Source organism: Oryx dammah, unplaced genomic scaffold, assembly GCF_014754425.2.
Source record: "Oryx dammah isolate SB20612 unplaced genomic scaffold, SCBI_Odam_1.1 HiC_scaffold_7, whole genome shotgun sequence".
NCBI lineage: Eukaryota > Metazoa > Chordata > Mammalia > Artiodactyla > Bovidae > Oryx > Oryx dammah.
In genome coordinates, this window is record NW_024070191.1 from 36449893 (window position 1) to 36474231 (window position 24339).

Below are 24339 nucleotides of genomic sequence, written 5' to 3' on the forward strand. Positions count from 1 at the left end.
GAACTCACAGCCCTCTCCGAGCCCAAGAGCACCTCTGCTGCCTTCTGCTGCAGCTAGTACATCCTGACTTGCAGGCTAACTCATAAAACACTGGACATCACGACAGGCAAGGCCACCTGCGTGTCTGCCTCACTGGTACCTGGAGTAATAGGTAATACCGTGTCTCAAGGATGGAGGTTATTTCCTACTCTTCTCTGCCCAGTGCGGCTGACATTTAATACATTTGTTTATTCCTCCCACTGCTCCTCTCGCTATACCAGCATGCTGTCAACAGACTAAACTAACGTGTGCTCCAGGTTCTCAACTTGAGCCACTCCAGATCATGAGAACAGTCCTCTGAATTAAATTCCCTTCATGCTAATCATGAAACAGTGGAAGCACTGACAGACTTTATTTTCTTGGGCTCCAAAATCACTGCGGATGGTGACTGCAGCCATGAAATTAAAAGATGCTTGCTCCTTAGAAGAAAAGCTATGACAAACCTAGATAGTGTATTAAAAAGCAGAGACATCACTTTGCCATCTAAGGTCTGCAGAGTCAAAGCCGTGGTTTTGCTAGCAGTCATGTATGGACATGAGAGTTGGACCATAAAGAAAGTTGAGTGTTGAAGAACTGATGCTTTAGCACTGTGGTGCTGGTGAAGACTCTTGAGAGTCCCCTGAACTGCAAGGAGATCACAGCAATCAATCCTATAAATCAGCTGTGAATATTCACTGGAAGGGGCTGATGCTGAAGCTCCAATACTTTGGCCACCTGATGCAAAGACCCAAATGACTGGAAAAGACCCTGATGCTGGCAAAAGGAGAAGGGGCAGAGAGAATGAGATGGGTGGATGGCATCAATGACTCAACGCCTAAGTCTGAGCAAACTTCGGGAGATAGTGGAGGACAGAGGGGCCTAGCTCCTGCAGTCCATGGGGTTGCAAAGAGTCAGCCTGAGTGAGTGAACAGTACAGTAACATGCTGATCAACGTGAAGCTTACCTTAAAACAAGCCAACATTAAGTGCAGGCAGTAGGGCATGATGGCCTTGCTGGTACATGGCAGAAGCTTCAGATCTGAACCTAAGAGAAGTCCACAACAGGCAAAGAGAGCTCAGAGGGGCAAATGATTAAGGTGCTTTCCTTAAAACAAAAACGGTAAGCAGCAGTCACATGGTCTCAAACACAGTTAAACCACAATTACATTTAGTGAAGGTGAAATTGGTTTTTGAATCATCTCTGGATTTCATGTCTCAATCTAAATTTCTAAAATTGCTTAAATACCTTTTATTATGAAACCTTTGAAATATACAGAAAATGACAAGACAATATCACAAACACCAGTGTGCTTTATCACTCAAGTTTTATAAAACGCTGACACTGGGTTTAGTTTTTAGATTTTCATACACAGCATCACAAATCCAGTCCACCTTCTGTGAGCCTCTTCTGATCCCTGCCTCCCTCCCTGGAAAGAAAGTGAAAGTGAAAGTTGCTCAGTCATGTCGGACTCTTTGCAACCCCATGGACTATGCAGTCCATGGAATTCTCCAGACCAGAGTACTTGAGTGGGTAGCCTGTCCCTTCTCCAGGGGATCTTCCCAACCCAGGAATTGAACCAGGGTCTCCAGCATTGCAGGCGGATCCTTTACCAACTGAGCTATGAGGGAAGCCCTGGGGGTAAGCGCTCTTCTGAATGAGGGGCTCAGCATTCCTACGTACGCTGTGCGCTTGTCAGGCAGGAATCTGTATCCGTACACCTCAGAGGAACGTTCCTCATGTTTCCAGTCTGCACATCCCTGCCTGCACATCCCTCCGCTGACCGTCTGCGGTATGACACCTGTGACTCCAGCTTGCTGGTTTTCCATGTTACACAATGTTCTGTTGGTAACACAGACCACCACTGATTTATCTGTTCTCTTCCGTTTAACACTGGGATTTCCCATTTTTCACCATTACAAACAGCACTGAAATAAACATTCTTTTATATATATATATATTTCTACATACCTGTAGAGAGCAGTGGCTGTTTTTCACACCAAGGTTTTAGTCCTTTCCTTTATGGTGTGTGCTCCTTATATCCTAAATCCTTCTCTACTTCAAGGGCAAGAAGCAGCAAAAAACAGAGACACTGCCTTCGTGTGGATCCTATGCACACGCACTTACACATGTTCACACCGCTGGCTCTGGACCCGCACAGGTTTGCACTGCATGGGACCACTTGTATGTGGATTTTTCAGTAAACACAGTACCAGCACTTTCACTTTACAGATGCCTAGATGAACTAACTGCAGGATTACAGATCACAGCGTGTGCAACAGCGTGTGCAATCGAACTAGGGTTTGAGCCCTGATTGTGTCCAAACTGTTGCAGCTTCCTGCCTTGGGGTAAGTCATTCGTCAATTCCGGGTGCTGAGGCAGAGAGAGAAAAGTACCTGGATTTTTGACTACTGGGGGCAGCAGGAGGAGAGAGGGGGTCAGAGCCCTTAGGTTAACTCCTGCATTGTTCAAGGGTCAACTGTATACCTAAAGCAAAAGGTTCGTGAAATAAAATTTATCCATTTTACTGGAGATACATTCATTTTAATAATATATATACAGCCTATCCCACTAAAAAAGAAAATTTCTAGTTGAAAATCCAGGACCCAAGAGGTGAGGGCCCACGTTTGGAAATCACTGATAGGTCTGCATCCAGAAGGGGCACATAACCAGGCAGTGAGATGTGACCTGGTCTGCTAAGCTGGTCTCAAACATAGCCAGGCAGTGAGATGTGACCTGGTCTGCTAAGCTGGTCTCAAACATAACCAGGCAGTGACATGTGTGACCTAGTCTGCTAAGCTGGTCTACAAACCAACTGCATGAATCTATGCACCTTCCAGAAGCACACAGGTAATGTGGATCTTCATGTCCTGATGGTCAATACAGCCACCCTTTACTCTCCGCATCCAGATGTAAAATGACAGCTTATTGTTTTAACTTGAATTTCCTGTACTAATGGTAGGTGGAGAATCCTTCCAAGTAGTTTTGGGCAATATTTCGTTGAATTTATCTCTAAGTATTTTATGGGTTTTGATGTTATTTGATCTAGAGTCCTTAGGCTTTGCTACATGGCCAAATATGTAGCTGTGGATAAAGACGGTTCCTTTGTGACCTTCTTTTTCCTTGCCAATTGTGTTGGCAAGAATCCCCAGGATGCTGCACTGAGGTACTGGGGGCAGACACCAGCATTGCTGCTGGTCTTGGGGAAAGCACTCCGTATTTCATAGCTAAGAATGATGTTGGGGAAGTTTTCCTCCTTTTTCTAGTTTACTGAGTTGTTTGTTTTTAACTGTGAATGATAAATGCAGACATAATTAAATTCTGTCTGCGTCTATTAAGACAATCTTTTCTCCTTTAATCTGCAAATGCGGTGAATGGTGCTGATTGGCTCTCCTGGGTTACACCACCTCTGCACTCACTCAGCTGCTGTGTCTTGTCTTTCTTATATGCTGCTGCGTTTGCTCATATTCTGCTAAGGATTTTGGCGTCTGTGGTCGTGGCAGAGCCTGGCCTTTAATGCTCTTCTCTTGCGATGCTGTCTGGCTGTGTTGTCAGGGTGAATGCTGGTCTTAAAAACTGAAGGCTAAGTGTTCTCTCTTCCTCTGTTTTCTCAAAAACTACATACAGGATTGAAGTTGTTTCTTCCTAAATGCTTGACAGGATTCACAGTGAAGCCAACTGGACCTGGAATTTTCTTTGTGGGAAAGTTTTTGATGACAAATTTGATAGATATAAAATGTTCTGATTTTCCATTTCATCTTGTGTCCATTTTGGTAAGCTGTGTTTTTGAAGGACTTTTTCCATTTCATCTAAATTGCTGAGTTTACTGGCATCACGTTATTTACAACCTGTGCGCTTACTGTCCTGATTTCAGCAGGATCTGAGGCGATGTTCCCTCTTCCATCCCTGATGGTGGTCATTTGCAATCACTGTCATTCTGGTCAGTCTTGTTAGGTCTTCATCAATTTCATGAACTTTTGGCTTTATTGGTTTCCTTCCGTTTTTCTCTATTTCATTGATTTCTGGTCTTGTCTTTATCACTCTCTGTTCTCTACTGGGCTTGGGTTTGACAGCGTATGTTTTTCCACCTCTAAGATGGAACTGAGATCCGGACAGCGGGGCCCTCTTCCTTTCCTGTGAAGCATCACAGCCCAACTTATGTAATTTTTCAACAAATGAACAACTTGGAGTGATGCTTCTCCACTAATCATGACAAAGCTTCCTGGAACTGGTAAAGATTGGAAAAGGAGTTCTCTGATACTCTTTGAAGACAGCACATGCAGGGAAGGAAGAGAATGTCAGAAGGAAGACAGACGCACAGCTGCTTGTGAACCCAGAGCCCAGAGCAGCCTGGTGAGCACTCTGCTCCTTACACAACTTGCCAAGCTCTGCAGACCTCACAGTGTCACCTTGTCAGGAACTGTAGGAACTATAAAACAAAAACTCCCAGTGGTGGGCCCTAAAGCTATTTCTAGAAAATAAAACTAGGCTTTGCCACTGTACCTTTTCTAAACTTGGGCTTTATTTTGGAGGGCTCCTCCTGGGACTTGCCTCCATCCTGGATGGGAAGGACCATGTAGCACATCAAATCGAGGACCTTCTCACACGTCATCTGGAGAAGATAAGACCAGAAGGAACTGACTGAGTTTCTGACGGAAAGCGTGCCTCTGTAACTAGTCTCTGCAGCACACAGCGGGCCACCTGGGCAGAGGGTGGGGAGCGCCGGTGGTCCAGGACCTCACGTGGTCACTGCTGTCTGCCCAATAGTGAACGCGGAAAACTAAGATTAAACCCATGCACTAGACCTTTCAGGAACATGGACCCGCTCTCTGCTGTTAAACAACAGAAGAACAAAACTTTAATTGAGTATTAATCCAACTACTAAAGTGTCTGACAGCACCGTGGAGTCCAAAAGAAGTACACCCCCGTCTTAAAGACATTCTAACTCACTGCGTAGAGAAATGAACAAAATGGGACAGACGGTAAAGGAGCATAATTTAAAATGAAGTAGAAACACACACAGGGTGATAAACTAGCAGGAGAAGTTTTAGGCTGGACGGTTATCCTGATGTAAGCCTTTAAGCCGGGAGGTTTGATATGTAGAAAAGAGAAGGGAGGGTTTTTAGAGGAGAGAAAGATGTGGGGAGGGCTATGCACTGGCCTTGGAGAGTCACCTTAGGGTGTGGTTTAGAGAACAGGTGTGAAACTGGACAGATGACGCACTAGTGGAGGAGAGGCGGCCCCCGTGCCCCACTGAGCAGGTGGTCTCGACCCACAGAGAGCGGGGCGTCACCCTCGGTCCCCCCGTCAAACTCCAGGAGTGACAGGGTCGCGGAGGGAGCATTTCCTGTGTGTCAGGCACAACCCTCCTATTACCTTCATTTTACAGATGAGGAAGTGCAATCTTAAATCCCTGCTTCCCAGCCTTTTTCGTATCTTGGCACGTCCAGAAAATACTTGTAAGGCTGCTCAGAGCTGGAAGCAGATGACCCCGGGGCTCAGCTGCTCAAGCCCTAGCTAACCGCCTGGGCTGAGGGGCTGGCATTCCAGCACGTCCAGAACCACCCATGGCCACAGGGTCACGAGGCTCCAGCTTCGAGAGGTGGGCAGCTGGGCAGTTAAAAACTTAAAACTCCCGAGGCAGACAGAGAGCCAGTTAAGCAGTGGGGCCAAGAGTGAACTCAGAATCAAATGCTGCCATTCCTCAATACCCATCTCCTGACTTCAGGCACGAGATGCAAAGTAGGAAATTAAATAAAATAGAATCACTATTCTTTTTCACCAGCAGATCAGGTAATAAAATCTAGGCAGAAAGAGCAAGTTTCAAGTAAATATGCATGGAATTAAAAGGCCACTCCCGCAAAGAGAGGAAGGCCCAGGGTCGCCAAGGGCACCCAGGAGGGTCCCCACACCCGCCGAGCACCCAGGACTCACTCTGTACTCCCCCAGAGCGAAGTGGCAGGTGGCCAGCTGGATGAGTGCCCTCTGATGCTCCAAGGTGCCCTGCCCCGAGATCTGTGGCTGAGGAAGTGATCCCTGGAGAGCTGCCAAGTGGTGCAAGCTGGTGATGGCCTTCTTATATTGACCCTGAGAAAGTCACAACAGCAAGGAGAAACACAGCCATCAGAAAAAAAACTTCCTTTTTCCTCTTAGATTCTATGTGCTTTCATAAACTGTGCTGAGAAAATACTCTTTTATGATATGCATCTTCACAAATGATCTTCATGCACCCTTTTAAGATCAATACAAAGTAAAATAAATAAATGAATAAGAACAGATAAATGAATAATAATAATAAAACCTCCCAGAGCCACTATCAAGCAACTCCAAATCAGGTACTTCTGCTGAACCAAGTGAGAAGGGGAAGAAGGCTTAGCAACAGTATCAAACCCACTTGGTTAAAGCCAGTGGAGGGTCTGTACAGAGGTACCTTATAAACAAAGATTTTTCTTTCTGGTCTTAATTCTTAAGAGGAAATAAAATAACACAAGCTCTCTGATTAAAGTACATTTTTGATATGCCATTTCTTTATAAATTAGAGAAGGAAATGGCAACCCACTCCAGTACCCTAGCCTAGAAAATCCCATGGATAGAGGAGCCTGGTAGGCTACAGTCCAAGGGGTCACAGAGAGTTGGACATGACTAAGCGACTTCACTTTCTTTCTTTCTTTCTAAATATTTGACTATTTCTCCTCCATGAAGGCTGGAAGCAGCAACCAGCCCATTTTCCCCACGGAGGCCTGGAGCCTCTGTGTCTCGGGACTGGGTCCTCTGTCCCTTCTGAGTAGGTCCCGCTCAAGGATGGCGGAGCTGGGAGGCAGGGCTCCGCCAGAGCAGCGGGGGCTGAGCAGGGCTCGTCTTTCATTGACAAGCAAACTGGCGTCTACAGACAGGTGTGACTAGACACTCCACACGTAACACAGGAGGTGCAGGCCTGTTGCTGGGAGCTGCTCTGAGATGACGGTGGAGCGCGGTCCCCCGCCAGTGGAGACAGGGCACTTGTCTTCGGAGCGGAGGGAACATACACCTTCAGGCTGAAGGTGTGCTCAGGAGACCACGGTCCTGTCTGCACACAGGTGCTTATAAACCCATATTACCTGATAGATGATCATATCGTTGAGGAAGATTCTCAGCCACAGCCAAGTATCCGTCTTCCACGACAAACAAATCCTCGTAAATTCTGACCAAGAATTCAAAGACAAATTTATCAAAGATGTGTAACACAGAAGCATCTGATATACCCATCAAGAGAACAACAGTCATGGATGTAACTTTAGACTTTGATTCCTTAAACACTGGTCTGAACTTTTTTAAATTTTTAAAAATTTATTTTGGTCTGAACTTTTAATCAGAGGGTAAAGTTGGGGCAGAATCAAAGTGACAGTGCCAGTCGTGTAGTCATGTCCGACTCTGTGACCCCGTGCACCGCGGCCCGCCAGGCTCCTCTGTCCATGGGATTCTCCAGGCGAGAACACTGGAGTGGGTAGCCACTCCCTTCTCCAGAGGGTCTTCCCGACCCAGGGATCGCACCTGGGTCTCCGGCATCTCCTGCACTGGCAGGCGGATGCTTTACCACCTGAGAAAGAATACTTACCAGGAATATGTGAGCAATGTCATTAGGCACTGATGCTCACTAAGCACACAGCATGTGCTAAGAGCTGTTCAATGTACTTTTCACACATTACTTCGTTTATCTTTTAAGCTACTTTGCTTTCACCTAGTTAAAAGAATCAACACGTGACACTAAGAGTTTTATTCATTTTTTAAAAAGCCGACCTATAACCAGAGAACAAAATCCCCTCCAAAAGTCACAGACCTGTTCACAACTCTAGACGTGACAAGAACAAATCGGGTGGCGCGACGTTTACTAGAAAACACGGTGACACGCCAGACAAAGCATTGGTAGCGGCGCGTGACAGAGCAGGCCAGGGGCCAACGTGCACTGGCCAAAAGGAAGGTCAGGGCCTTGGTCCCGAAGCACAGAAAATATGCTGGTCAGCCAAGGGCCAGTCATGTCTAAGGAACGCGAAATACTCACTAGTGTAAATATTACACAGAGAAACTCCCTCTTATGTACATCTATACTCAAAACAGGCTTCCTGCAGTGTTTGGAATTTGAGCTTTTCACTTTCAGGCGATGGAATTAATGTGGACAGAACAGCACTACCTCCTGTAACCTTAGTACGTGTGGCTGGAGGAAGATACAATGCAGGGGGACAGAACAACTGAAAGCCCAGAACAAACCCAGCGAGCAAAGAAAAAGGCCAGCAATAGAAGTTTTAAGAGACCAAAAACTCTCCCTCCCACTCCACCGCAACTCTGATTAAAATAATCCTAAAACGTATGAACTACCATAATCAATTTACTTAGCCATTAGTGACTGGACATTTCTAGTAGAATAATGAGTCTTTTTTGGTTTGATGATTCCATATAAAAACTGAAATATCCCAACAGGACAAGTATGCCTTACCCTTATCCAGGAAATCCAGGGAATAGAGCAGCTCCCAGCTCTCTCTGGCCAGCTTGAAGCTCTCCAACACCTCGATTGAGTTAGCAAGTTCTGCCTTGTTGATGACAATGTGACGGTTCCTTCCTTTTGCTGAACAGTCTTCATCGTCCGAACTCTGCTTAGAGGATGTGAAGAACACAATTAAAGTTACAGAAATAGTCACTGCTGCTGCTGTTGCTGCTGTTAACTGCTAAGTCGCGTCAGTCGTGTCCGATTCTGTGCGACCCCATAGACGGCAGCCCACCAGGCTCCCCTGTCCCTGGGATTCTCCAGGCAAGAACACTGGAGTGGGTTGCCATTTCCTTCTCCAATGCAGGAAAGTGAAAAGTGAAAGTGAAGTCACTCAGTCGTGTCCGACTCTTCCCGACCCCATGGACTGCAGCCTACCAGGCTCCTCCGTCCATGGGATTTTCCAGGCAAGAGTACTGGAGTAGGTTGGAAATAGTCACTATTTGAACATTATTATGTTTATTACTGATGTCAGCTCTGATTACTGTAAGAATTTTATATCAAAGGAGGTGATCATGAGTATACTATTTTGAATTTAACAATTTTAAAACACAATATAACAATATTAAAAGATAATATAAAATTTTCATCCTTTCATGCATTCAACTTTTATTTTTAAAATTATGGCTTTCTGATGATAAAATTCTAAGGCTAAATACTAAGGATAAAATACTAAGGTTATGGCAGCTTCAGAGTAAAGCTACAGAGTTAAAACTTCTAATAACTTAAAAACATATTAATGCCATAAAAGCCAAAACCTACGTTTTTATGTTTAGGGATACAGCTTAAATAGTACCTATTTTATAGCTTACTTTTTTCCAATATGTGACATTATTTAATTTGCTTTCAAAAAAGTTTGTTGTGTAGTGGAATTAAAATTTAAGCCTGAGTCCTCTAAGAAATAACTGAGAGAAACTGAATTATTAAAAGTGAACTTCTGTTCACTGCATATACCAACACATACCATTCGCCAGCAGCCACCCAGTGCAAGGTGTCTGGCTAGGAGTCCTTTTGTCTGCTCTTACTCATTTTATTTAATAATAAAGATTTGTAATTTGCTTTTCATCTCAAATAATATAATGAAGAAAAAAGAGGGCCTCAGGGAAAGGCAACGATTGTAAATGCCACTGAGTATGGTCAGACTTTTTGCTGAAAACAAGTAAAGGTAAAACAGCTCCACTTAATTTTCCTGGAAATGTCTTGAATCTTTTATTCCACCAAAGTCATTTTTATTAATTTAATGACCCAAATTAAATTCTCCCTGTAGATTTTTACCCCACTAAGATCATTAAAAAATATGGAGAAATAAACATATCTATGAAACAAAAACAGACTTGTGGTTGTTGGGGGGAGAGGCTGAGGAAGGGCAGGATTGGAGCTTGGGATTAACAGATGCATATTACATACAGGAGACAGATAAACAACAAGGCCCTACTGTGTAGCACAGGGAACTCTATTCAATATCCTGTGATAAACCATAATGGAAAAGAATCTGAAAGAAAATATGTGTAACTGAGTCAATTTGCTGTACAGAAGAAATGAATCCAACATTGTAAATCAACTATACTTCAGTTTTTAAAAGTACATATATTTCAGCTAAATATATCCAATCCTCATTTAAAAAAAAGAACAAAGCTCAGTCAGGCTCACTAAATAGAAAAAAAGAGGACCCAAATAAACAAGAAATGAAGGAGGAGAAATATCAACCAGTATAGCAGAAAGACAAAAAAATCCTAAGAACATACTATGAAGACATTTTGTTGGCGTGAATACACATCAACAAATTGCACAACGTAGCAGAAATGGGTACGTTCCCAGAAACATACAGCCTGTCAAAACTGAATCAAGAAGAAACACAATTTGAACAGACTGATCACTAGAAGTGAAATAGAATCTGTAATAAAAAAAAAAAAAACTCCCTGCAGACAAAAGTCCAGGACCATATGACTTCACTCTGGAATTCTACCAAGCATACAAAAAAGAACTTATAGTGATCCTTCTCAAACTCATCCAAAACAGTGAAGAGGAGGGAACACTCCCAAAGTCATTCTAGGAAGCCACCATCACCCTGAAACCAAACCAGACAAAGACACTACAAAGAAAGACAATTACAAGTCAGTATCTTTGATGAATACAGATGCAAAAATCCTCAACAAAATACTAGCAAACCAAATGCAAAAACACATATTAAGGATCATACACCATGACCAAGCCGGATGCATCCCAGGGTCACAGGATGATTCAACACATGCAAATCAATCAATGTAATATACACATTAACAAAAGAAAAGACAAAAGCCACATGATCATCTCCACAGATGCAGAAAAAGCATGAGATAAAACTCAATGTCCATTCTTGATGAAAACTCTCACCAAAGTGGGTATCAGTCAGTTCAGTTCAGTCGCTCAGTTGTGTCCTACTCTTTGCGACCCCATGAATCGCAGCACACCAGGCCTCCCTGTCCATCACCAACTCCCGGAGTTCACTCAGATGGAACATATCTCAAATGTAATAAAAGTCATTTACAACAAACCCCCAGCCAACATAATACTCAATGGCGAAAAACTGAGAGCTTTCCCACTTAAATTTGGAACAAGACAATTTGCAACATTCTCACCACACCTATTCAACACTGGAAATCCTAACTATAAAAATCAGACAAGAAAGAGAAATAAAAGGCATCCAAATTGGAATGGAAGAGGTAGAACTGTCATTGTATGCAGATAACATGATACTCTATACAGAAAATCCTAAGGACTCCACACAAAAACTATTACTTAACAAATTCAGCAAGGTAGCAGGATACAACATAAATAGACAGAAATCTGTTCCATTTCCTTACACTAACAATGGAATATCAGAAAAGGAAGTTAAAAAAATCATATCAAAAACAAATGAACAAAAACCCCAGCAATGTAGGAATAAACCTAACAAAGGAGGTGAAATACCTGTATGTTGGGAACTCTGATAAAGGAAAACTGAAGATGATTCAAAGAAATGGAAAGATATCGTCCATGTTCTTGGAATGGAAGAATTAATATTGTTAAAATTGCCATACTACCCAAAGCTATCTACAGATTTAATGTGATCTCTATCAAATTACCTATGATATTTTTCACAAAGCTAAAACAAATAATCCTAAAATTTATACGGAACCACAAAAGACCCAGAATTGCTAAAGCAATTTTGAGGAAAAAGAATAAAGCTGAAGGCATACCCTCCCCGGCTTTAGACAATAGTACAAAGCTGTAGCACAAAATAGCCCGGTACTGGCACAGCAGCAGACACGCAGGTCCGTGAAAGCGAGCAGAGAGCCCAGAGATAAACCCACACGCCTGCGGCCAGTTACCTTCAACAAAGGCGGGAGGAATATACAGTGCGGAAGAGGCAATCTCCCAGCAAGTGGTGTTGGGAAAGCTTGACAGGTACGTGTAAATCAATGAAGTTAGAACTCTCCCTTGAACCATACACAAAAATAAAGTCTAAATGGCCGGAAGACTTATATTAACACATGACGCCGTAAAACGCCTGTAAGAGAATATAAGCAAAACATTCTCGGACATTAATCACAGTTAATATTTTCTTAGACCAGTCACCCAAGGCAAAAGAAATAAAAGCAAAAATAAACAGATGACACCAAATCAAACTTATAAACTTTTGCAGAGCAAACGAAACCACAAACAGAACAGACAGACAACCAATGGACTGGGAGAAAGTATCTGTATACAGTGGGGCCGATAAGGGATTAATCTCCAAAATATACAGACAGCTCATGTAATTCATATCCAAGAAACAGACAACCCAATCAAAAAACGGGCAGAAGACCTAAAAAGATATTTTTCCAAAGAAGACACACAGATGGCCCACAGGCTCGTGAAAAGATGCTCAACTATGCTAATTATTAGAGAGATGCAAACCAAAACGACGATGAGGTATCACCCCACATCAGGCAGAACGGCCATCATCCGAAAGTCTGCAACAATCAGTGCTGGAGAGGGTGTGCAGAGAAGGGAACCCTCCTACACGGCTGGTGGGAACGCAAATTGGTGCACCCTCTATGGCGATCAGTATGGAGGCTCCTTTAAGAGACTTAAAAACAGAACTGCCGTGTGATCCAGCAGTCCCCCTCCTGGGCATGTGTCTGGAGAAAAATCCATCTGAAAAGATGCATGCACCCCGACGCTCACTGCAACACTGTTCACAACAGCCAAGACATGGGAGCAACCTAAGTGTCTGTCCACAGGTGAGCAGATCAAGAAAAAGACGCGGTACACATGCACACAAGAATGAAATAATGCCACACCAGCACGGATGGACCTACAGATTATCACGCCAAGTGAAGTCAAGTCAGAGAAAGACAAATACTGTAAGGTATCACTAGTATGTGGAGTCTAAAAAATGACACAAAGTTATTTACAAGACAGACCCACAGACAGAGAAACTTACGGTTCCCAAGGGGGAAGCGGGGGAGAACGGGTAGGAGAGAAGAATCAGGAGCATGGGGTTGGCCCACGCATACTGCTATGTACAGAATAGAAAACCAACAAGGACCCACTATATTGCACAGGAAACTATATTCAGTACCTTATAAAAACGGGATGGAAAAGAATCTAAAGCTGTACCACTGAAACTAACATAACATTGTAAATCAACTATAGTTAAAAAAAAAAAGTTCTACTCCTTAAACGAATCTCAGGAAGAAAAAGGCACTCCCCTCGCATTCCCCACCTTTCTCCGCATTCCGTGACATCCGAGGGCCCTCCTCGCCTCACACTATTTCGCTTCATCTCCTTATCCCCCTCAGTGATGACACGCTCCTCAATCTCTTTCAAAACCAAAACCTATCTCTCAGGCATCCTGGCTCTCCAGGGTCCTCTCCCATTCACAGGTGGGCAATCCAGTGAGATACAGAAACACAAGCGGTGTGTTCATTGCTGTGGCAGCTTATGGAACACATTCCTGCCTCAAAATGAGATCAGGAGTTTACGGAAGGGACCTCAGATGCAGGGGGTCGGTATGGAGTTCCAGACGGTCTGCAGAATTTACAGGAACACAAAAGCACATTCTGAGAGGAGACTCTGAAGCTGGAGTCCTGACCACGGGGAAAGTACCGGCGGGAACACACCGCCCTCAGGGAGGACCCTCCCCCGCCACCACCTCCAGGCGCCTGGCCAGTCACGTGACCGGGGTGGCCTCCCCCAGGGACCAGCATTATAAGACATCGATCAGTAAAGGGACGTCCATCTGGATTGTGATGAGAAAGCGCCCAAGTTTTAGATGCTGGTTACTAAAAACCAAACACTATGAGCAAAACAGCCCTGTGAGCTGAGCTCACGGGCCTCCGGGGCCCTTAACAGATGAACATATAATCTGTGTGTCCCCTGCCACAACAGGACAGACACAGCTGGCTGGACCCGCATCAGGTGGGGCGGACTGGGGGCCGCAGCGTGAGAGCAGAGCCTGCTGGTTCGCACACGACAGCTGAGGGCCAGGACACCCAACAGCTGTCCCATGCCTGAACCCACCCTGGGGAGGGCGCAGCAGAGCCCCCCGGCACCAAAGGCCCGCAGGGGCGCAGGCGCCATCGGATGGATGCCCAGGACACGGGGTGGGCGAGAGAGATGCTGCCGACGGCCCCAAAGACCTTGTGCCCCAGTGAAGGGACACAGACGGCAAGGCAACCAACCAGGAAAGATTTAAGAACAGACCTCGCTAAGGTCTGTTCAAATATAGGAAGAGAGAGAGAAAACAGAGGGTCATTCGGAGGCAGCCTCAGGGGGGAAGAACACCCGGGCCGAGCGCTGAGTGGCGGGACCCAGAGGGGTGGCCGTGAGCTGGGCGGAGGCCGGGAAGGGGCCGCAAGCTGCCGGAGGGTCCGCAGCAGAGGGGCCTGCTCGTGCCTGCTCTGGAGCCAAAGAAGAGGGTTGGGATTTTATTCTGAGAGTGGCGGGAAGCCGTCAGTGACCAAAGAGACATCTGGTTCACATTACAAAAAAAGAAGAGGCTGTGGGCGCCGGAGTGGGAGCAGGGAGCGGGCAGTCACCCAGGTGACCCCTTTCTAGCAAACCGTAAACATGTCATCCGCTAATAATTATATCTCAAAGAATTACCGTGGGTTTTTCTCTTCCCTCGGCTAGTTTCCTCTTCTTATGTATGTGTTTACTGCGATCGATCTCGACATCACCGTACACATTCGATACGTCCTCCAGGAGAACCAGCGGGACCTGGCTCGGGGCGTTGGGACCTGCGGATGGAGCGGAAAGAACGACACTTAAAATGCGGGAGGAAAAGAGTACTTAATAGCAGTGGAGACCTACTCAAGCACTGTGTGAAAATATGGTCACTATCGTCCCAATCGGCTAAACAAATAAGCATACATATACAGAAATAAAAACTGTGCAGATATACACCCAACTGTTAATAAACGCCTCTCTTGGTGGACAAAGGCAAGTTCCTTCTTTGTGTTTGTTCTTACGTTATCTACCAAATTTTTTACAATGATCACAAGCACAGAATTATCAACAAAAGAGAAAAACTACAAAGATACACATACATTATTTAAATATACGATAATCTAATATATGAGATAATCTAAATGTACGAAATACCTGAGGCAATATGCAAAAATGAGAGTTACGTTAGACTGGAACCGTTGTATTTCATCCTGTGATATTTCTGTTTTTCACATTCTCTAGAATTTATATGCATACATGTTATTTTAAAAAATCTTTGTCTGTTGAGAATTTACCATGAAATCTAAGTCAATACTCTGCTACATCTGCTGCTTTTTAAAAAGAGGCATTCAATATCTGTATTTAGTTTCAAATACCACGCATCCTTTAATACAGAAGTTTTTAGTAAAAACATACATAAAAACCAACAACTCATAAAAGCATTGGCAGTTATTTGGATCCAAGAACAGTGTTAAGGTGAATATTTTCATTGTCCTCACCACCCTCAATGAGGCCAGTGGTCCAGGACACTCTAAAATTCTTAAACCAACCTTGGAAGAGAGACGGCTGTATGCTGTTGACATACTGGAATGCATTCTTAAAGAAGACCAGCATAGTGGAATAAACCACTTGGTTTTTGTATTTTGCATGAGCTTCATTATCAAAGTTGTTCATGTATCTGCAGAGATCCTTCATTCTATGCAAAATATCACCATAGCTTCTGAAAGATGAAGGACAACAAAAATTATTTAATTACTCAGCTTGTCAGCAAAACATCTACGAGAGAAAAGCGCCCATAGAACCGTTACAACTACCAAACCATTACAACTACCAGATGTGGCTCTGGGCAGGTAAAATTACTCTCCACTGTCTGCAGATGGGGGCAAATTCCCCTTCTGAATCAGAGCAGCATCAGGACAAGAGCTCCTGACACGAATGTGCCAAGTAAGTTCTCTTTCCCCTAAGCACCGAGGAGAGCTCAAACTCAACAGCATCTTAAGAGATCATGCTTCCGCTGGGAATCTTTTAATCAAGTGAAAAACTACACTCCTGCATAAATACTGAGAGTTACAGAACTGCCCCAGACAGAGGTGTACCCATATACTATATGCTTCTAGGAAAAAGTATTTTGCTTTTTTAGAGATTATGCTATCAAACGATTTGTTGTATAGCCTTGGAAATGAACACGTTTTTACCGTCTTCCTTTATCCATCTGCCAGTCACACCTCATTCCAACAACATTCAAAATCTTAAACAATCTCTCCCAAGGGTCCACAATCTGGGACGATTTTTCCGTCAGCCCTTCTATTATGTACTTCTGAGAGCTACGTTTGCTCGGTGACATTAAATCAGATGTTTCCTGAGCACCTGAGATGTGAAAAGAAAAAAAGTAGTTTACAATTAATTAACATGACTACTTACTTAAAAAAAAAAAAAAAGCTTTTATTATTTATTTTTGGCCACGCCCCACAGCATGTGGGATCTCAGTTCCCTGATCAGGGATCGAACCTGCACACCTGCACCAGAAGTGCCGTCTTAACCACTGGACCGCCATGGATGCCCCACTACTTACTGTTTATGTGGTTGGTACTTAACAGAGAAAAAAAAGGTCTGACTTCCCATGCAAGGGGCAAGAACACAGAACCTCAACAGGCTTGTGTCCACCCTTGGCGGAGCAGGAAGGGACCTGTGAGCTGTGGTCCATGTACGAAGCTAACCTTACAGTTCAGCAGCTTCACTGTTTCAATCGAGGGGTAAAACTGGTTCCAGAAAAGTCTTATCTCTTAAGTGTAGTGTTTTTTTTCCTAGGAACCCTCTTTTAGCAAGACTAACAAATTGGTACATATCTAGAAGAGAATCATCAAAACACAGGGATTTCTGAGCTGGAAATTTTACAAAATGAAAACGTACAAAAAATAAATTGCAAGCTATTCCCACTTACCTTGATGCTGATTCTCTATTTGAGTTGTTCTAGTGACATAATTTATGTAAAATTCAGCTGCTTTGTTCAAGTACTTATAGAGCAAATTGGCAGGCAACCGAACGTCGTGGTTGTTAATTATTAGCGGAAGGACATCACACACTGTTGAGAAGGAAAAACCAGGAAAAACTCATTAAGCTGTTTGGCTACTCTTGGGTTCTGGCAAAAACCAAGTTTAGTTTTTAGTTCTCTTGGACAAGAGTAAATAGGAAGAAAACAACACCCTTATGGCACAGTTATTTAAAAACTGCAGCGTAGAGGGACGCTAGTGGACGGAGTCAGCAAGGAGACGAAGGCTCCACATCACGAGTGACAGGTGTTTATTATTGGGCTTCACACCCAAATACATGGTTACATGTAGTCTTTCAGAGGTATTAACTATTACGTAACAAAAATTTAGAAGTTGTTTAAAATGCTTTCTGAACCGAAAAAATAAACAGGGATTTAAATCCCATAATATGAAGAATTCCTTTGCTTTCTACAAATGACCTTATTTCTGAAATGACTCCCCCACCACATTCTACTGACCATAAGGAATTAATAACGAGATGCGATTTTTCTTACCGAATAATTTTCTAAAGCAGTTGACAGGAGATTCTTGTTCCTCAATAGTCTCAGCCTCTAAGAGTGCCTCCCCAAGGCCAACCTGTTTCAAAACACACCTCATCATTTAAATGTGTTAAGTTTCAGATGTCCGAAGAAAACAGTGCATCTGATTTACTGATTTACTATATAGTTTGTACATCCAAACTTCCCCGAGAAACAAGAATTCTCACTTTAAAGGCTAGAAAACAAAAGAATCCATCAGCAACCCTGGCCGGAAGGGAATCCCACATTCATCTGACCGCAGACCACTGTCGTCTTATTCTCCTCTGAATCAGTAAAGTTAAAACGCCAATCAAATGTCTAAAAAACTTAATGGAAGCTCTGGAGCTAGACAGAATGATAAAAGAGATGTAGAGATTTTTCTAAGAAATTCAGAAGCTGACTTTATTCCCTACATCAAGATGTATTATGTAGACAAAACTTCGCATTTGCAGAGTTGCCAGGAGTAGCCACCCTGGACTAGGTAGGACAGAGTGGTTTGGGTCTGCAGGCCACTGTCCCATTCTGACGCCCTAGCCCAGTGGAGAGCTGGCTTGCACAAACCCACCAAGACCTCCGCACTGTCTTCCCTGAAACCTGATGACGCGGGGTGAGAGGAGGGGTTAACCCTGTGAATGATTACACGAGGCCGGAAGTTAAAGTCAGGGAGGACTCTACGTTGAACACTGTCCCCCCAAAAATTTATGTCCACTCAGAACGTCAGGATGTGACCTCACGTGTTTAGCTTATAAAAAAGGTCTTCATACATGTAATCAGTTAAGATGAAGTCATTCGGGATCAGGGTGGGTCGTAATCCAATGACTGGTGTTTTGATAAGGTCATGCACAGACACAGGGAAACACGCAAAGACGGCCAGGTGACAATGGAGGGGGGGAACCGAATGATGAAGCCGCAAGCCAAGGAATGACAAGGATTGCTGGTGCCCCGGGAGCCAGAAAGAGGTGGGCACGAGTTCTCTCCGAGCCTTCACGGGGAGCATAGCCCCGGCCATGTGTTGCTTTTGGGCTGTGAGAGAATAAATTTCTGTTGTTTTAAGGCACCCAGGTTCTGGTACTTTGTTACAGCAGCCCCTTGAAACTAACACACAGAGATACAGAGAAGGTTAACCGGGGCAGCAGCCAGGAAAGTGGAGCCAGAAAGAATAAGCCAAAGGGTTTGAATTAAGAGTTAATCATCTGAAGCCCAGCTCTCCATTACAGGCGATGGGAAGTGACGAACACAGCTGCAAAGCAGGATGCTGTCCACCTCTAGGAGCCACGGCACACTGACTAGTGTCTGCCAACAACACTCAGCAACGATCAGACGTATGAGGAAAGGGCAGAGCAGAGAAAAGTGACCACACGGGAAAAGCACGTGAAGAATGCACCCATTCATACTACCAACCATGGCGCTCCCTTAAATTCAAGCACAGAGTTGAAAACTATGAAATAGATTATTTTTAAAAACTCTACTATACAAATTGAAAATAATTAGCACTTTGGCCTCCTGATGTGAGAGCGGACTCATTGGAAAAGACCCTGATGCTGGGAAAGACTGAAGGCAGGAGGAGAAGGGGACGACAGAGGATGAGACGGTTGGATGGCATCACCGACTCAGTGAACACGAATGAGTTTGAGCAAGCCCTGGGAGATAGTGGAGGAGAGGGAAGCCTGGCGTGCTGCAGCCCGTGGGGTCACAAAGAGTCGGACACGACTGAGCGACTGAACAACGGCAACAACAGCAAAAGCACCGTCAGAGCTTGGTGCTTATTCCCTCCCGCTGGTCAGACAATTTCTACTGGGATTTCAGAGGCTGGCAACAGTGACAGCCTTCTAGCTTTACCAACAAGGATTCCTTTGATTTGAGTTCAATCTTTTCTGGTGCTCCTCAGAAAGAGAATAATCTGCTTTAGAATAATATACACACTCTAGCTCTTCAACATACTTGTGACTCCACTGATCAATTTTATCTTACCCCATGTTGCACCACGGTTTCAGGGAAGCGTCTCAGAAGTAGAAGCAGCATTTCTGAACGTTCCAAAGTGTTGAAGCATTGTTCCGTAACCTTCAGTAACATTTCACACTGGATTCGCCCAGGAAGAGTTTCAAATAAACCTGTATACAACACATTTCACTTTGTGAAGTCTTTCAGAAAGAAAATGCAGACGCAAAAGGGGAAAGAAGGCGTCACCACGCACAGAAGGGGACATACTGAGTGAAGAGCCGCTTCACTTAGTATGTAAGTGAAGTATACTTGGTATTCACTACGTAAAAGAACTGCTACTGCTGGATTTCACCCACAACCTGGAAGGCTTCCAGGTCAGAGTATTGGGCATAAGATGTTTGCAGAATGACCACAAAATATCTGGAGGCCTCACTGGATCTAGAAGAGAAGAATGATGTCTGGGAAGGGTCACAACAGTGCTTGCTGCTGGCTGAGATAAAAAGCATGCACGTAAGCTGAAATGGTGTGAACCATCTACTTCCTTTTTTGTCCAGAATCTGAAATATTGGATTGGCTATGGCACCCAACACAGAATGAAGGTTAATGAGAAAGGTCATAAATTAAGTTTCTTTCCTGTTCTGTGGAGGTCTGTATAATCTACAGATGCTTTCTGATTACTGCAGAACCTGTTAAAATATATTCAGTTCCCCAGGCTAATATCCACATCCTTTCAGAAAATTTAAAGGGTTCTAAGCAAATGCTCAAGGGACCAAGTGACATTTGTACAGGCCAAGAACAAAACACATACATGAGTACCAATACCACAGATGTGGCTTTTTTTGTGTGAAATTACTACAAAGAATTTGACATTCTGGAAGTAGTAGTTTATACACTATTACGTTATTACTTTGTTCTTACTTCTTAAGAATTGGGTTTGTTTATCCTGTGAATCATTTCTTAATGCTGAGGTAATAATGCTGATCTCTCTCCATACCACCGGCTGATCTGGGAAATTCACAAACCTATTTTTAAAAATGAACATATTAAATTAAAATGTCAGAGTCTATATAGCATCCAGAAAAGAAAGTAAAAACAGTAGCATCACAGAAAAACACATTTTTCTTTATCCCAAGTGAATACACAGATAAACCAAATCAAAATAAAGATATAAAAATAAAAACTAAGAAAAATGAGGGTCCTTACAATAGACTTAAGCTTTTCTAATAAGTGAAAAGACAAATGACCATAATATGTAAAGCACTCCTGAAAAGCAAACAAGGGAAAAAAAAAAAAAAAAGAAACCTCCCAAAAGAAAAAATCAGTTCAGTTCAGTTGCTCAGTCGTGTCCACCTCTCTGCGACCCCCTGAGTTACAGCACGCCAGGCCTCCCTGTCCATCACCAACTCCCGGATTTCCCCCAAACTCATGTGCACCCAGTCGGTGATGCCATCCAGCCATCTCATCCTCTGTCGTCCCCTTCTCCTCCTGCCCCCAATCCCTCCGAGCATCAGGGTCTTTTCCAATGAGTCAACTCTTTGCATGAGGTGGCCAAAGTATTCGAGTTTCAGCCTCAGCATCAGTCCTTCCAATGAACACCAGGACTGGTCTCCTTTAGGATGCACTGGTTGGATCTCCTTGCAGTCCAAGGGACTTGCAAGAGTCTTCTCCAGCACCACAGTTCAAAAGCATCAATTCTTCAGCACTCAGCTTTCTTCACAGTCCAACTCTTACATCCATACATGACCACTGGAAAAACCATAGCTTTGACTAGACGGACCTTTGTTAGCAAAGTAATGTCTCTGCTTTTTAATATGCTGTCTAGGTTGGTCATAACTTTCCTTCCAAAGAGTAAGTGTCTTTTAATTTCATGGCTTCAACCACCATCTGCAGTGATTTTGGAGCCCAAAAAAATAAAGTCTGACACTGTTTCCACTGTTACCCCATCTATTTCCCATGAAGTGATGGGACCAGATGCCATGATCTTCGTTTTCTGAATGTTCAAGCTGATTTTAGGAAAGGCAGAGGAACCAGAGATCAAATTGCCAACATCCACTGGATCATGGAAAAAGCAAGAGAGTTCCAGAAAAACATCTATTTCTGCTTTATTGACTATGCCAAAGCCTTTGACTATGTGGATCACAAGAAAATGTGGAAAATTCTGAAAGAGATGGGAATACCAGACCACCTGACCTGCAGAGAAACCTATATGCAGGTCAGGAAGCAACAGTTAGAACTGCACATGGAACAACAGACTGGTTCCAAATAGGAAAAGGAGTATGTCAAGGCTGTATACTGTTACCCTTCTTATTTAAAACTTATATGCAGAGTACATCATGAGAAACGCTAGGCTGGAAGAAGCACAAGCTGGAATCAAGATTGCCAGGAGAAATATCAATAATCTCAGATATGCAGAGGACACCACCCTTATGGCAGAAAGTGAAGAGGAACTAAAAAGCCTCTTGATGAAAGTGAAAGAGGAGAGTGAAAAAGTGGGCTTAAAGCTCAACATTCAGAAAGAAAAAATGGGCTAAGGCACATCATAAAAAAATACAAATAGCCCAAGGATCATTTGAAAAGATACTCAGTCTCACTAGTAATACACTGAACACACGTTTTTAAAACAGCAAGATACTGTTTTCTCCTGTGCGTGCATGCTTGGCCGCTTCAGTCGAGTCCAGCTCTTCTGCGAAACTATAGACTGTAGCCTGCCAGGCGCCCCTGTCCACTGGATTCTCCAGGCAAGAATACTGGAGTGAGTTGCCATACCCTCCTCCAGGGATCTTCCTAACCCAGGAATCGAACCCACATCTCCAGCACTGTGGGCGGATTCTTTACTGCTGAGCCACTGGGGAAGCCGTTTCTCCTGTGGCACTGGCGAAAATTAACAGGTGATGGAAAGACTGATAATACCCAAGTGCTGGCAACGGTATGGGAAAGCAACACTCTTACACACTGGCCGTGGAGATGTAAACAGGAATGGCACTTTTTGGAAAGCAGTATGATAGTACATCAAAATTTAAAAATCCGTGCACCCTTTGACTATGCAAACCTATGTTGAAGAATCTAAAGAAAAACACCAACACTTGAGCACAAAATTACTTTCTGACACTCTTGAATATAATCTCAACCAGCTGGAAGCTCCCTAAATGTCCCCCAATAAAAGAGGGGTGAAATGCTATGCAGACGTGAAAAAGAACTAAACAGATCTTTACATGTTGAGCTGGAAAGGGGTCCATCACCGTGGGTGAGCAGTAGCGCTCGCTGCTGCAACCGCTCCCCCAGAACCTACTGATGTGTGCTGGGCGTGCTCTGGTTGAGGCCAGGAGGGACTCCACTCACTATTCTCTCTGTTTCAGTACTGTCTAAACTTCTGAGAAGAGCGTCTATTATTTCCAAAATAAATGACTGAATAGATGAGTTTTAACAAGAGCAAGACCTAGTTAGACTTCTCTGCAGTTAATGGAAGGCCTAGACCCATGAAAAAGTACGCTTTAGGTACCCGACCCGCAGAACTTCAGACCTCCTCCCAAATCCCTCTTCGACAGACAGAATTCAACTCCCCACCCCAAGAGGTCGGGGCAGCTCCCCACTCACATGTCGTAGAGCAGCCTGCCGGCGGTGGCTGTCCGCTCCGCATTCCGCTCGATGGTGTACATCTCATACTGCAACACAGCCGAGGCGGGGTCAGGCCCTCTCCCCCGTCCCGGCCTGCTCCTCCACCGTCCCCACCCCTGGAGGGCCTAGGACCTGGCACCATCTGCTGCCACAGACCATCAGAGGCCCCCACCCCCATTCCGCCCCGCCCCTGGAGGTCCTAGGGTCGGGCACCACCTGGCGACAGGGAGCCTCAGGGCCCGCCCCGCCCCGCCCCGCCCCTGGAGGTCCTAGGGTCGGGCAGCACCCGGTCAGTGAAGCCTCGGGGCTCGGTCGCTCACAGCCCGGGCCCAGGTTAGTGCAGGCACGGGCTCCGAGGTCGCCGGCGCCCAACAGGCCGCCGCCTTCATCATCGGGTTGCCGGGAACGGTGTGTAGGTTTCCGCGGCTCACGCTACTCTGATACCTTGACGCACGGCGGCGGTGACCGCAGACCCGCGGCATTCCCCGCTTTACGCAGCCACCACCCAGGTGGGCTCCTGTGGTCAGCACCCCGCGCAGGCACCCAGGTCGCCCCCATCCCGCCTCCGCCCCCGCCCCCGCGGGCGGCCCTTCCCCGCGGCACCCGGCGCGGGCCCGGCCGCAGGCGGCTGACGCTCCCGTGGCCCCGGCCCGGCCGGACCGGAGTCCCCAGGCTCGCTTTTCGGGGAGGGTGGGGAGGCTGGGGGGCGCAGGGCAGTGGGAGCCGCTCCCCTCGCGCGCCCGCCTGGCCTCACCTGGATGTTGAAGTCCGCCGGGTAGAGGCTGCGCGCCGTGATGAGCCAAGCCTTGGCGGCCCACAGGTCCTGCGGCACCAGCTCGCGGGCTCGCTGCACCAGAAACTCGCAGTCGCCCTGGGCGGACATGACGCGGCCCGAGCCCGCCGGACCTCAGGGCGGGGGGACGCCGCGGGCCTGGCCGCCGCCGGGGCCGCTACTACGCAGGCGCGGGGCGCGCCGAGCGCTTCCGGGTTTGCGGGCGGCCTCCGCGCCTGCGCCTGTGGGGGCCTCGGCCGGGCAGCTCCCCGGGAGCGTCCCGATCTCCGAGGCCGCGGAGCAGCGAGAGCCTGTCGGCGGGCTCGGAGCGCGACCCCCGTGCCCCCGAGGAGCTTGCGCGCGCGCCGCCCGAGCGGCCCCGAGACTCCAGAAAGGCGGGGGTGGGCCCAGGGCGGTGCCAGTAGCCCCTCGGCTGGGGGTCACGGGCGGAGTGGA

The 24339-nt window shown here is 45.5% G+C and overlaps 1 protein-coding gene across 3 annotated transcripts in view; it reads right to left on the minus strand.

Annotated features, from left to right (window-relative positions):
* INTS10 (integrator complex subunit 10) overlaps positions 1–24078 on the minus strand; it is a 30996-nt gene extending 6918 nt beyond the window's left edge. The window contains exons 1-14 of one of the 3 annotated variants that reach the window (XM_040243268.1): positions 23866–24078; positions 23091–23158; positions 20415–20518; positions 19527–19666; positions 17532–17613; positions 16929–17069; positions 16183–16354; positions 15538–15707; positions 14645–14778; positions 8486–8639; positions 7113–7195; positions 5950–6102; positions 4519–4627; positions 983–1062 (exon numbers count right to left, since the gene is read on the minus strand). In XM_040243268.1, the coding sequence (XP_040099202.1) occupies positions 983–1062; positions 4519–4627; positions 5950–6102; positions 7113–7195; positions 8486–8639; positions 14645–14778; positions 15538–15707; positions 16183–16354; positions 16929–17069; positions 17532–17613; positions 19527–19666; positions 20415–20518; positions 23091–23158; positions 23866–23994 (1719 nt within the window). In that variant the 5' untranslated portion in view covers positions 23995–24078. The remainder of the gene's footprint in view (positions 1–982; positions 1063–4518; positions 4628–5949; positions 6103–7112; positions 7196–8485; positions 8640–14644; positions 14779–15537; positions 15708–16182; positions 16355–16928; positions 17070–17531; positions 17614–19526; positions 19667–20414; positions 20519–23090; positions 23159–23865) is intronic. The other 2 variants (XM_040243269.1, XM_040243270.1) reach the window with 2 other exon arrangements.
* Between the last annotated feature and the right edge of the window lie 261 nt (positions 24079–24339).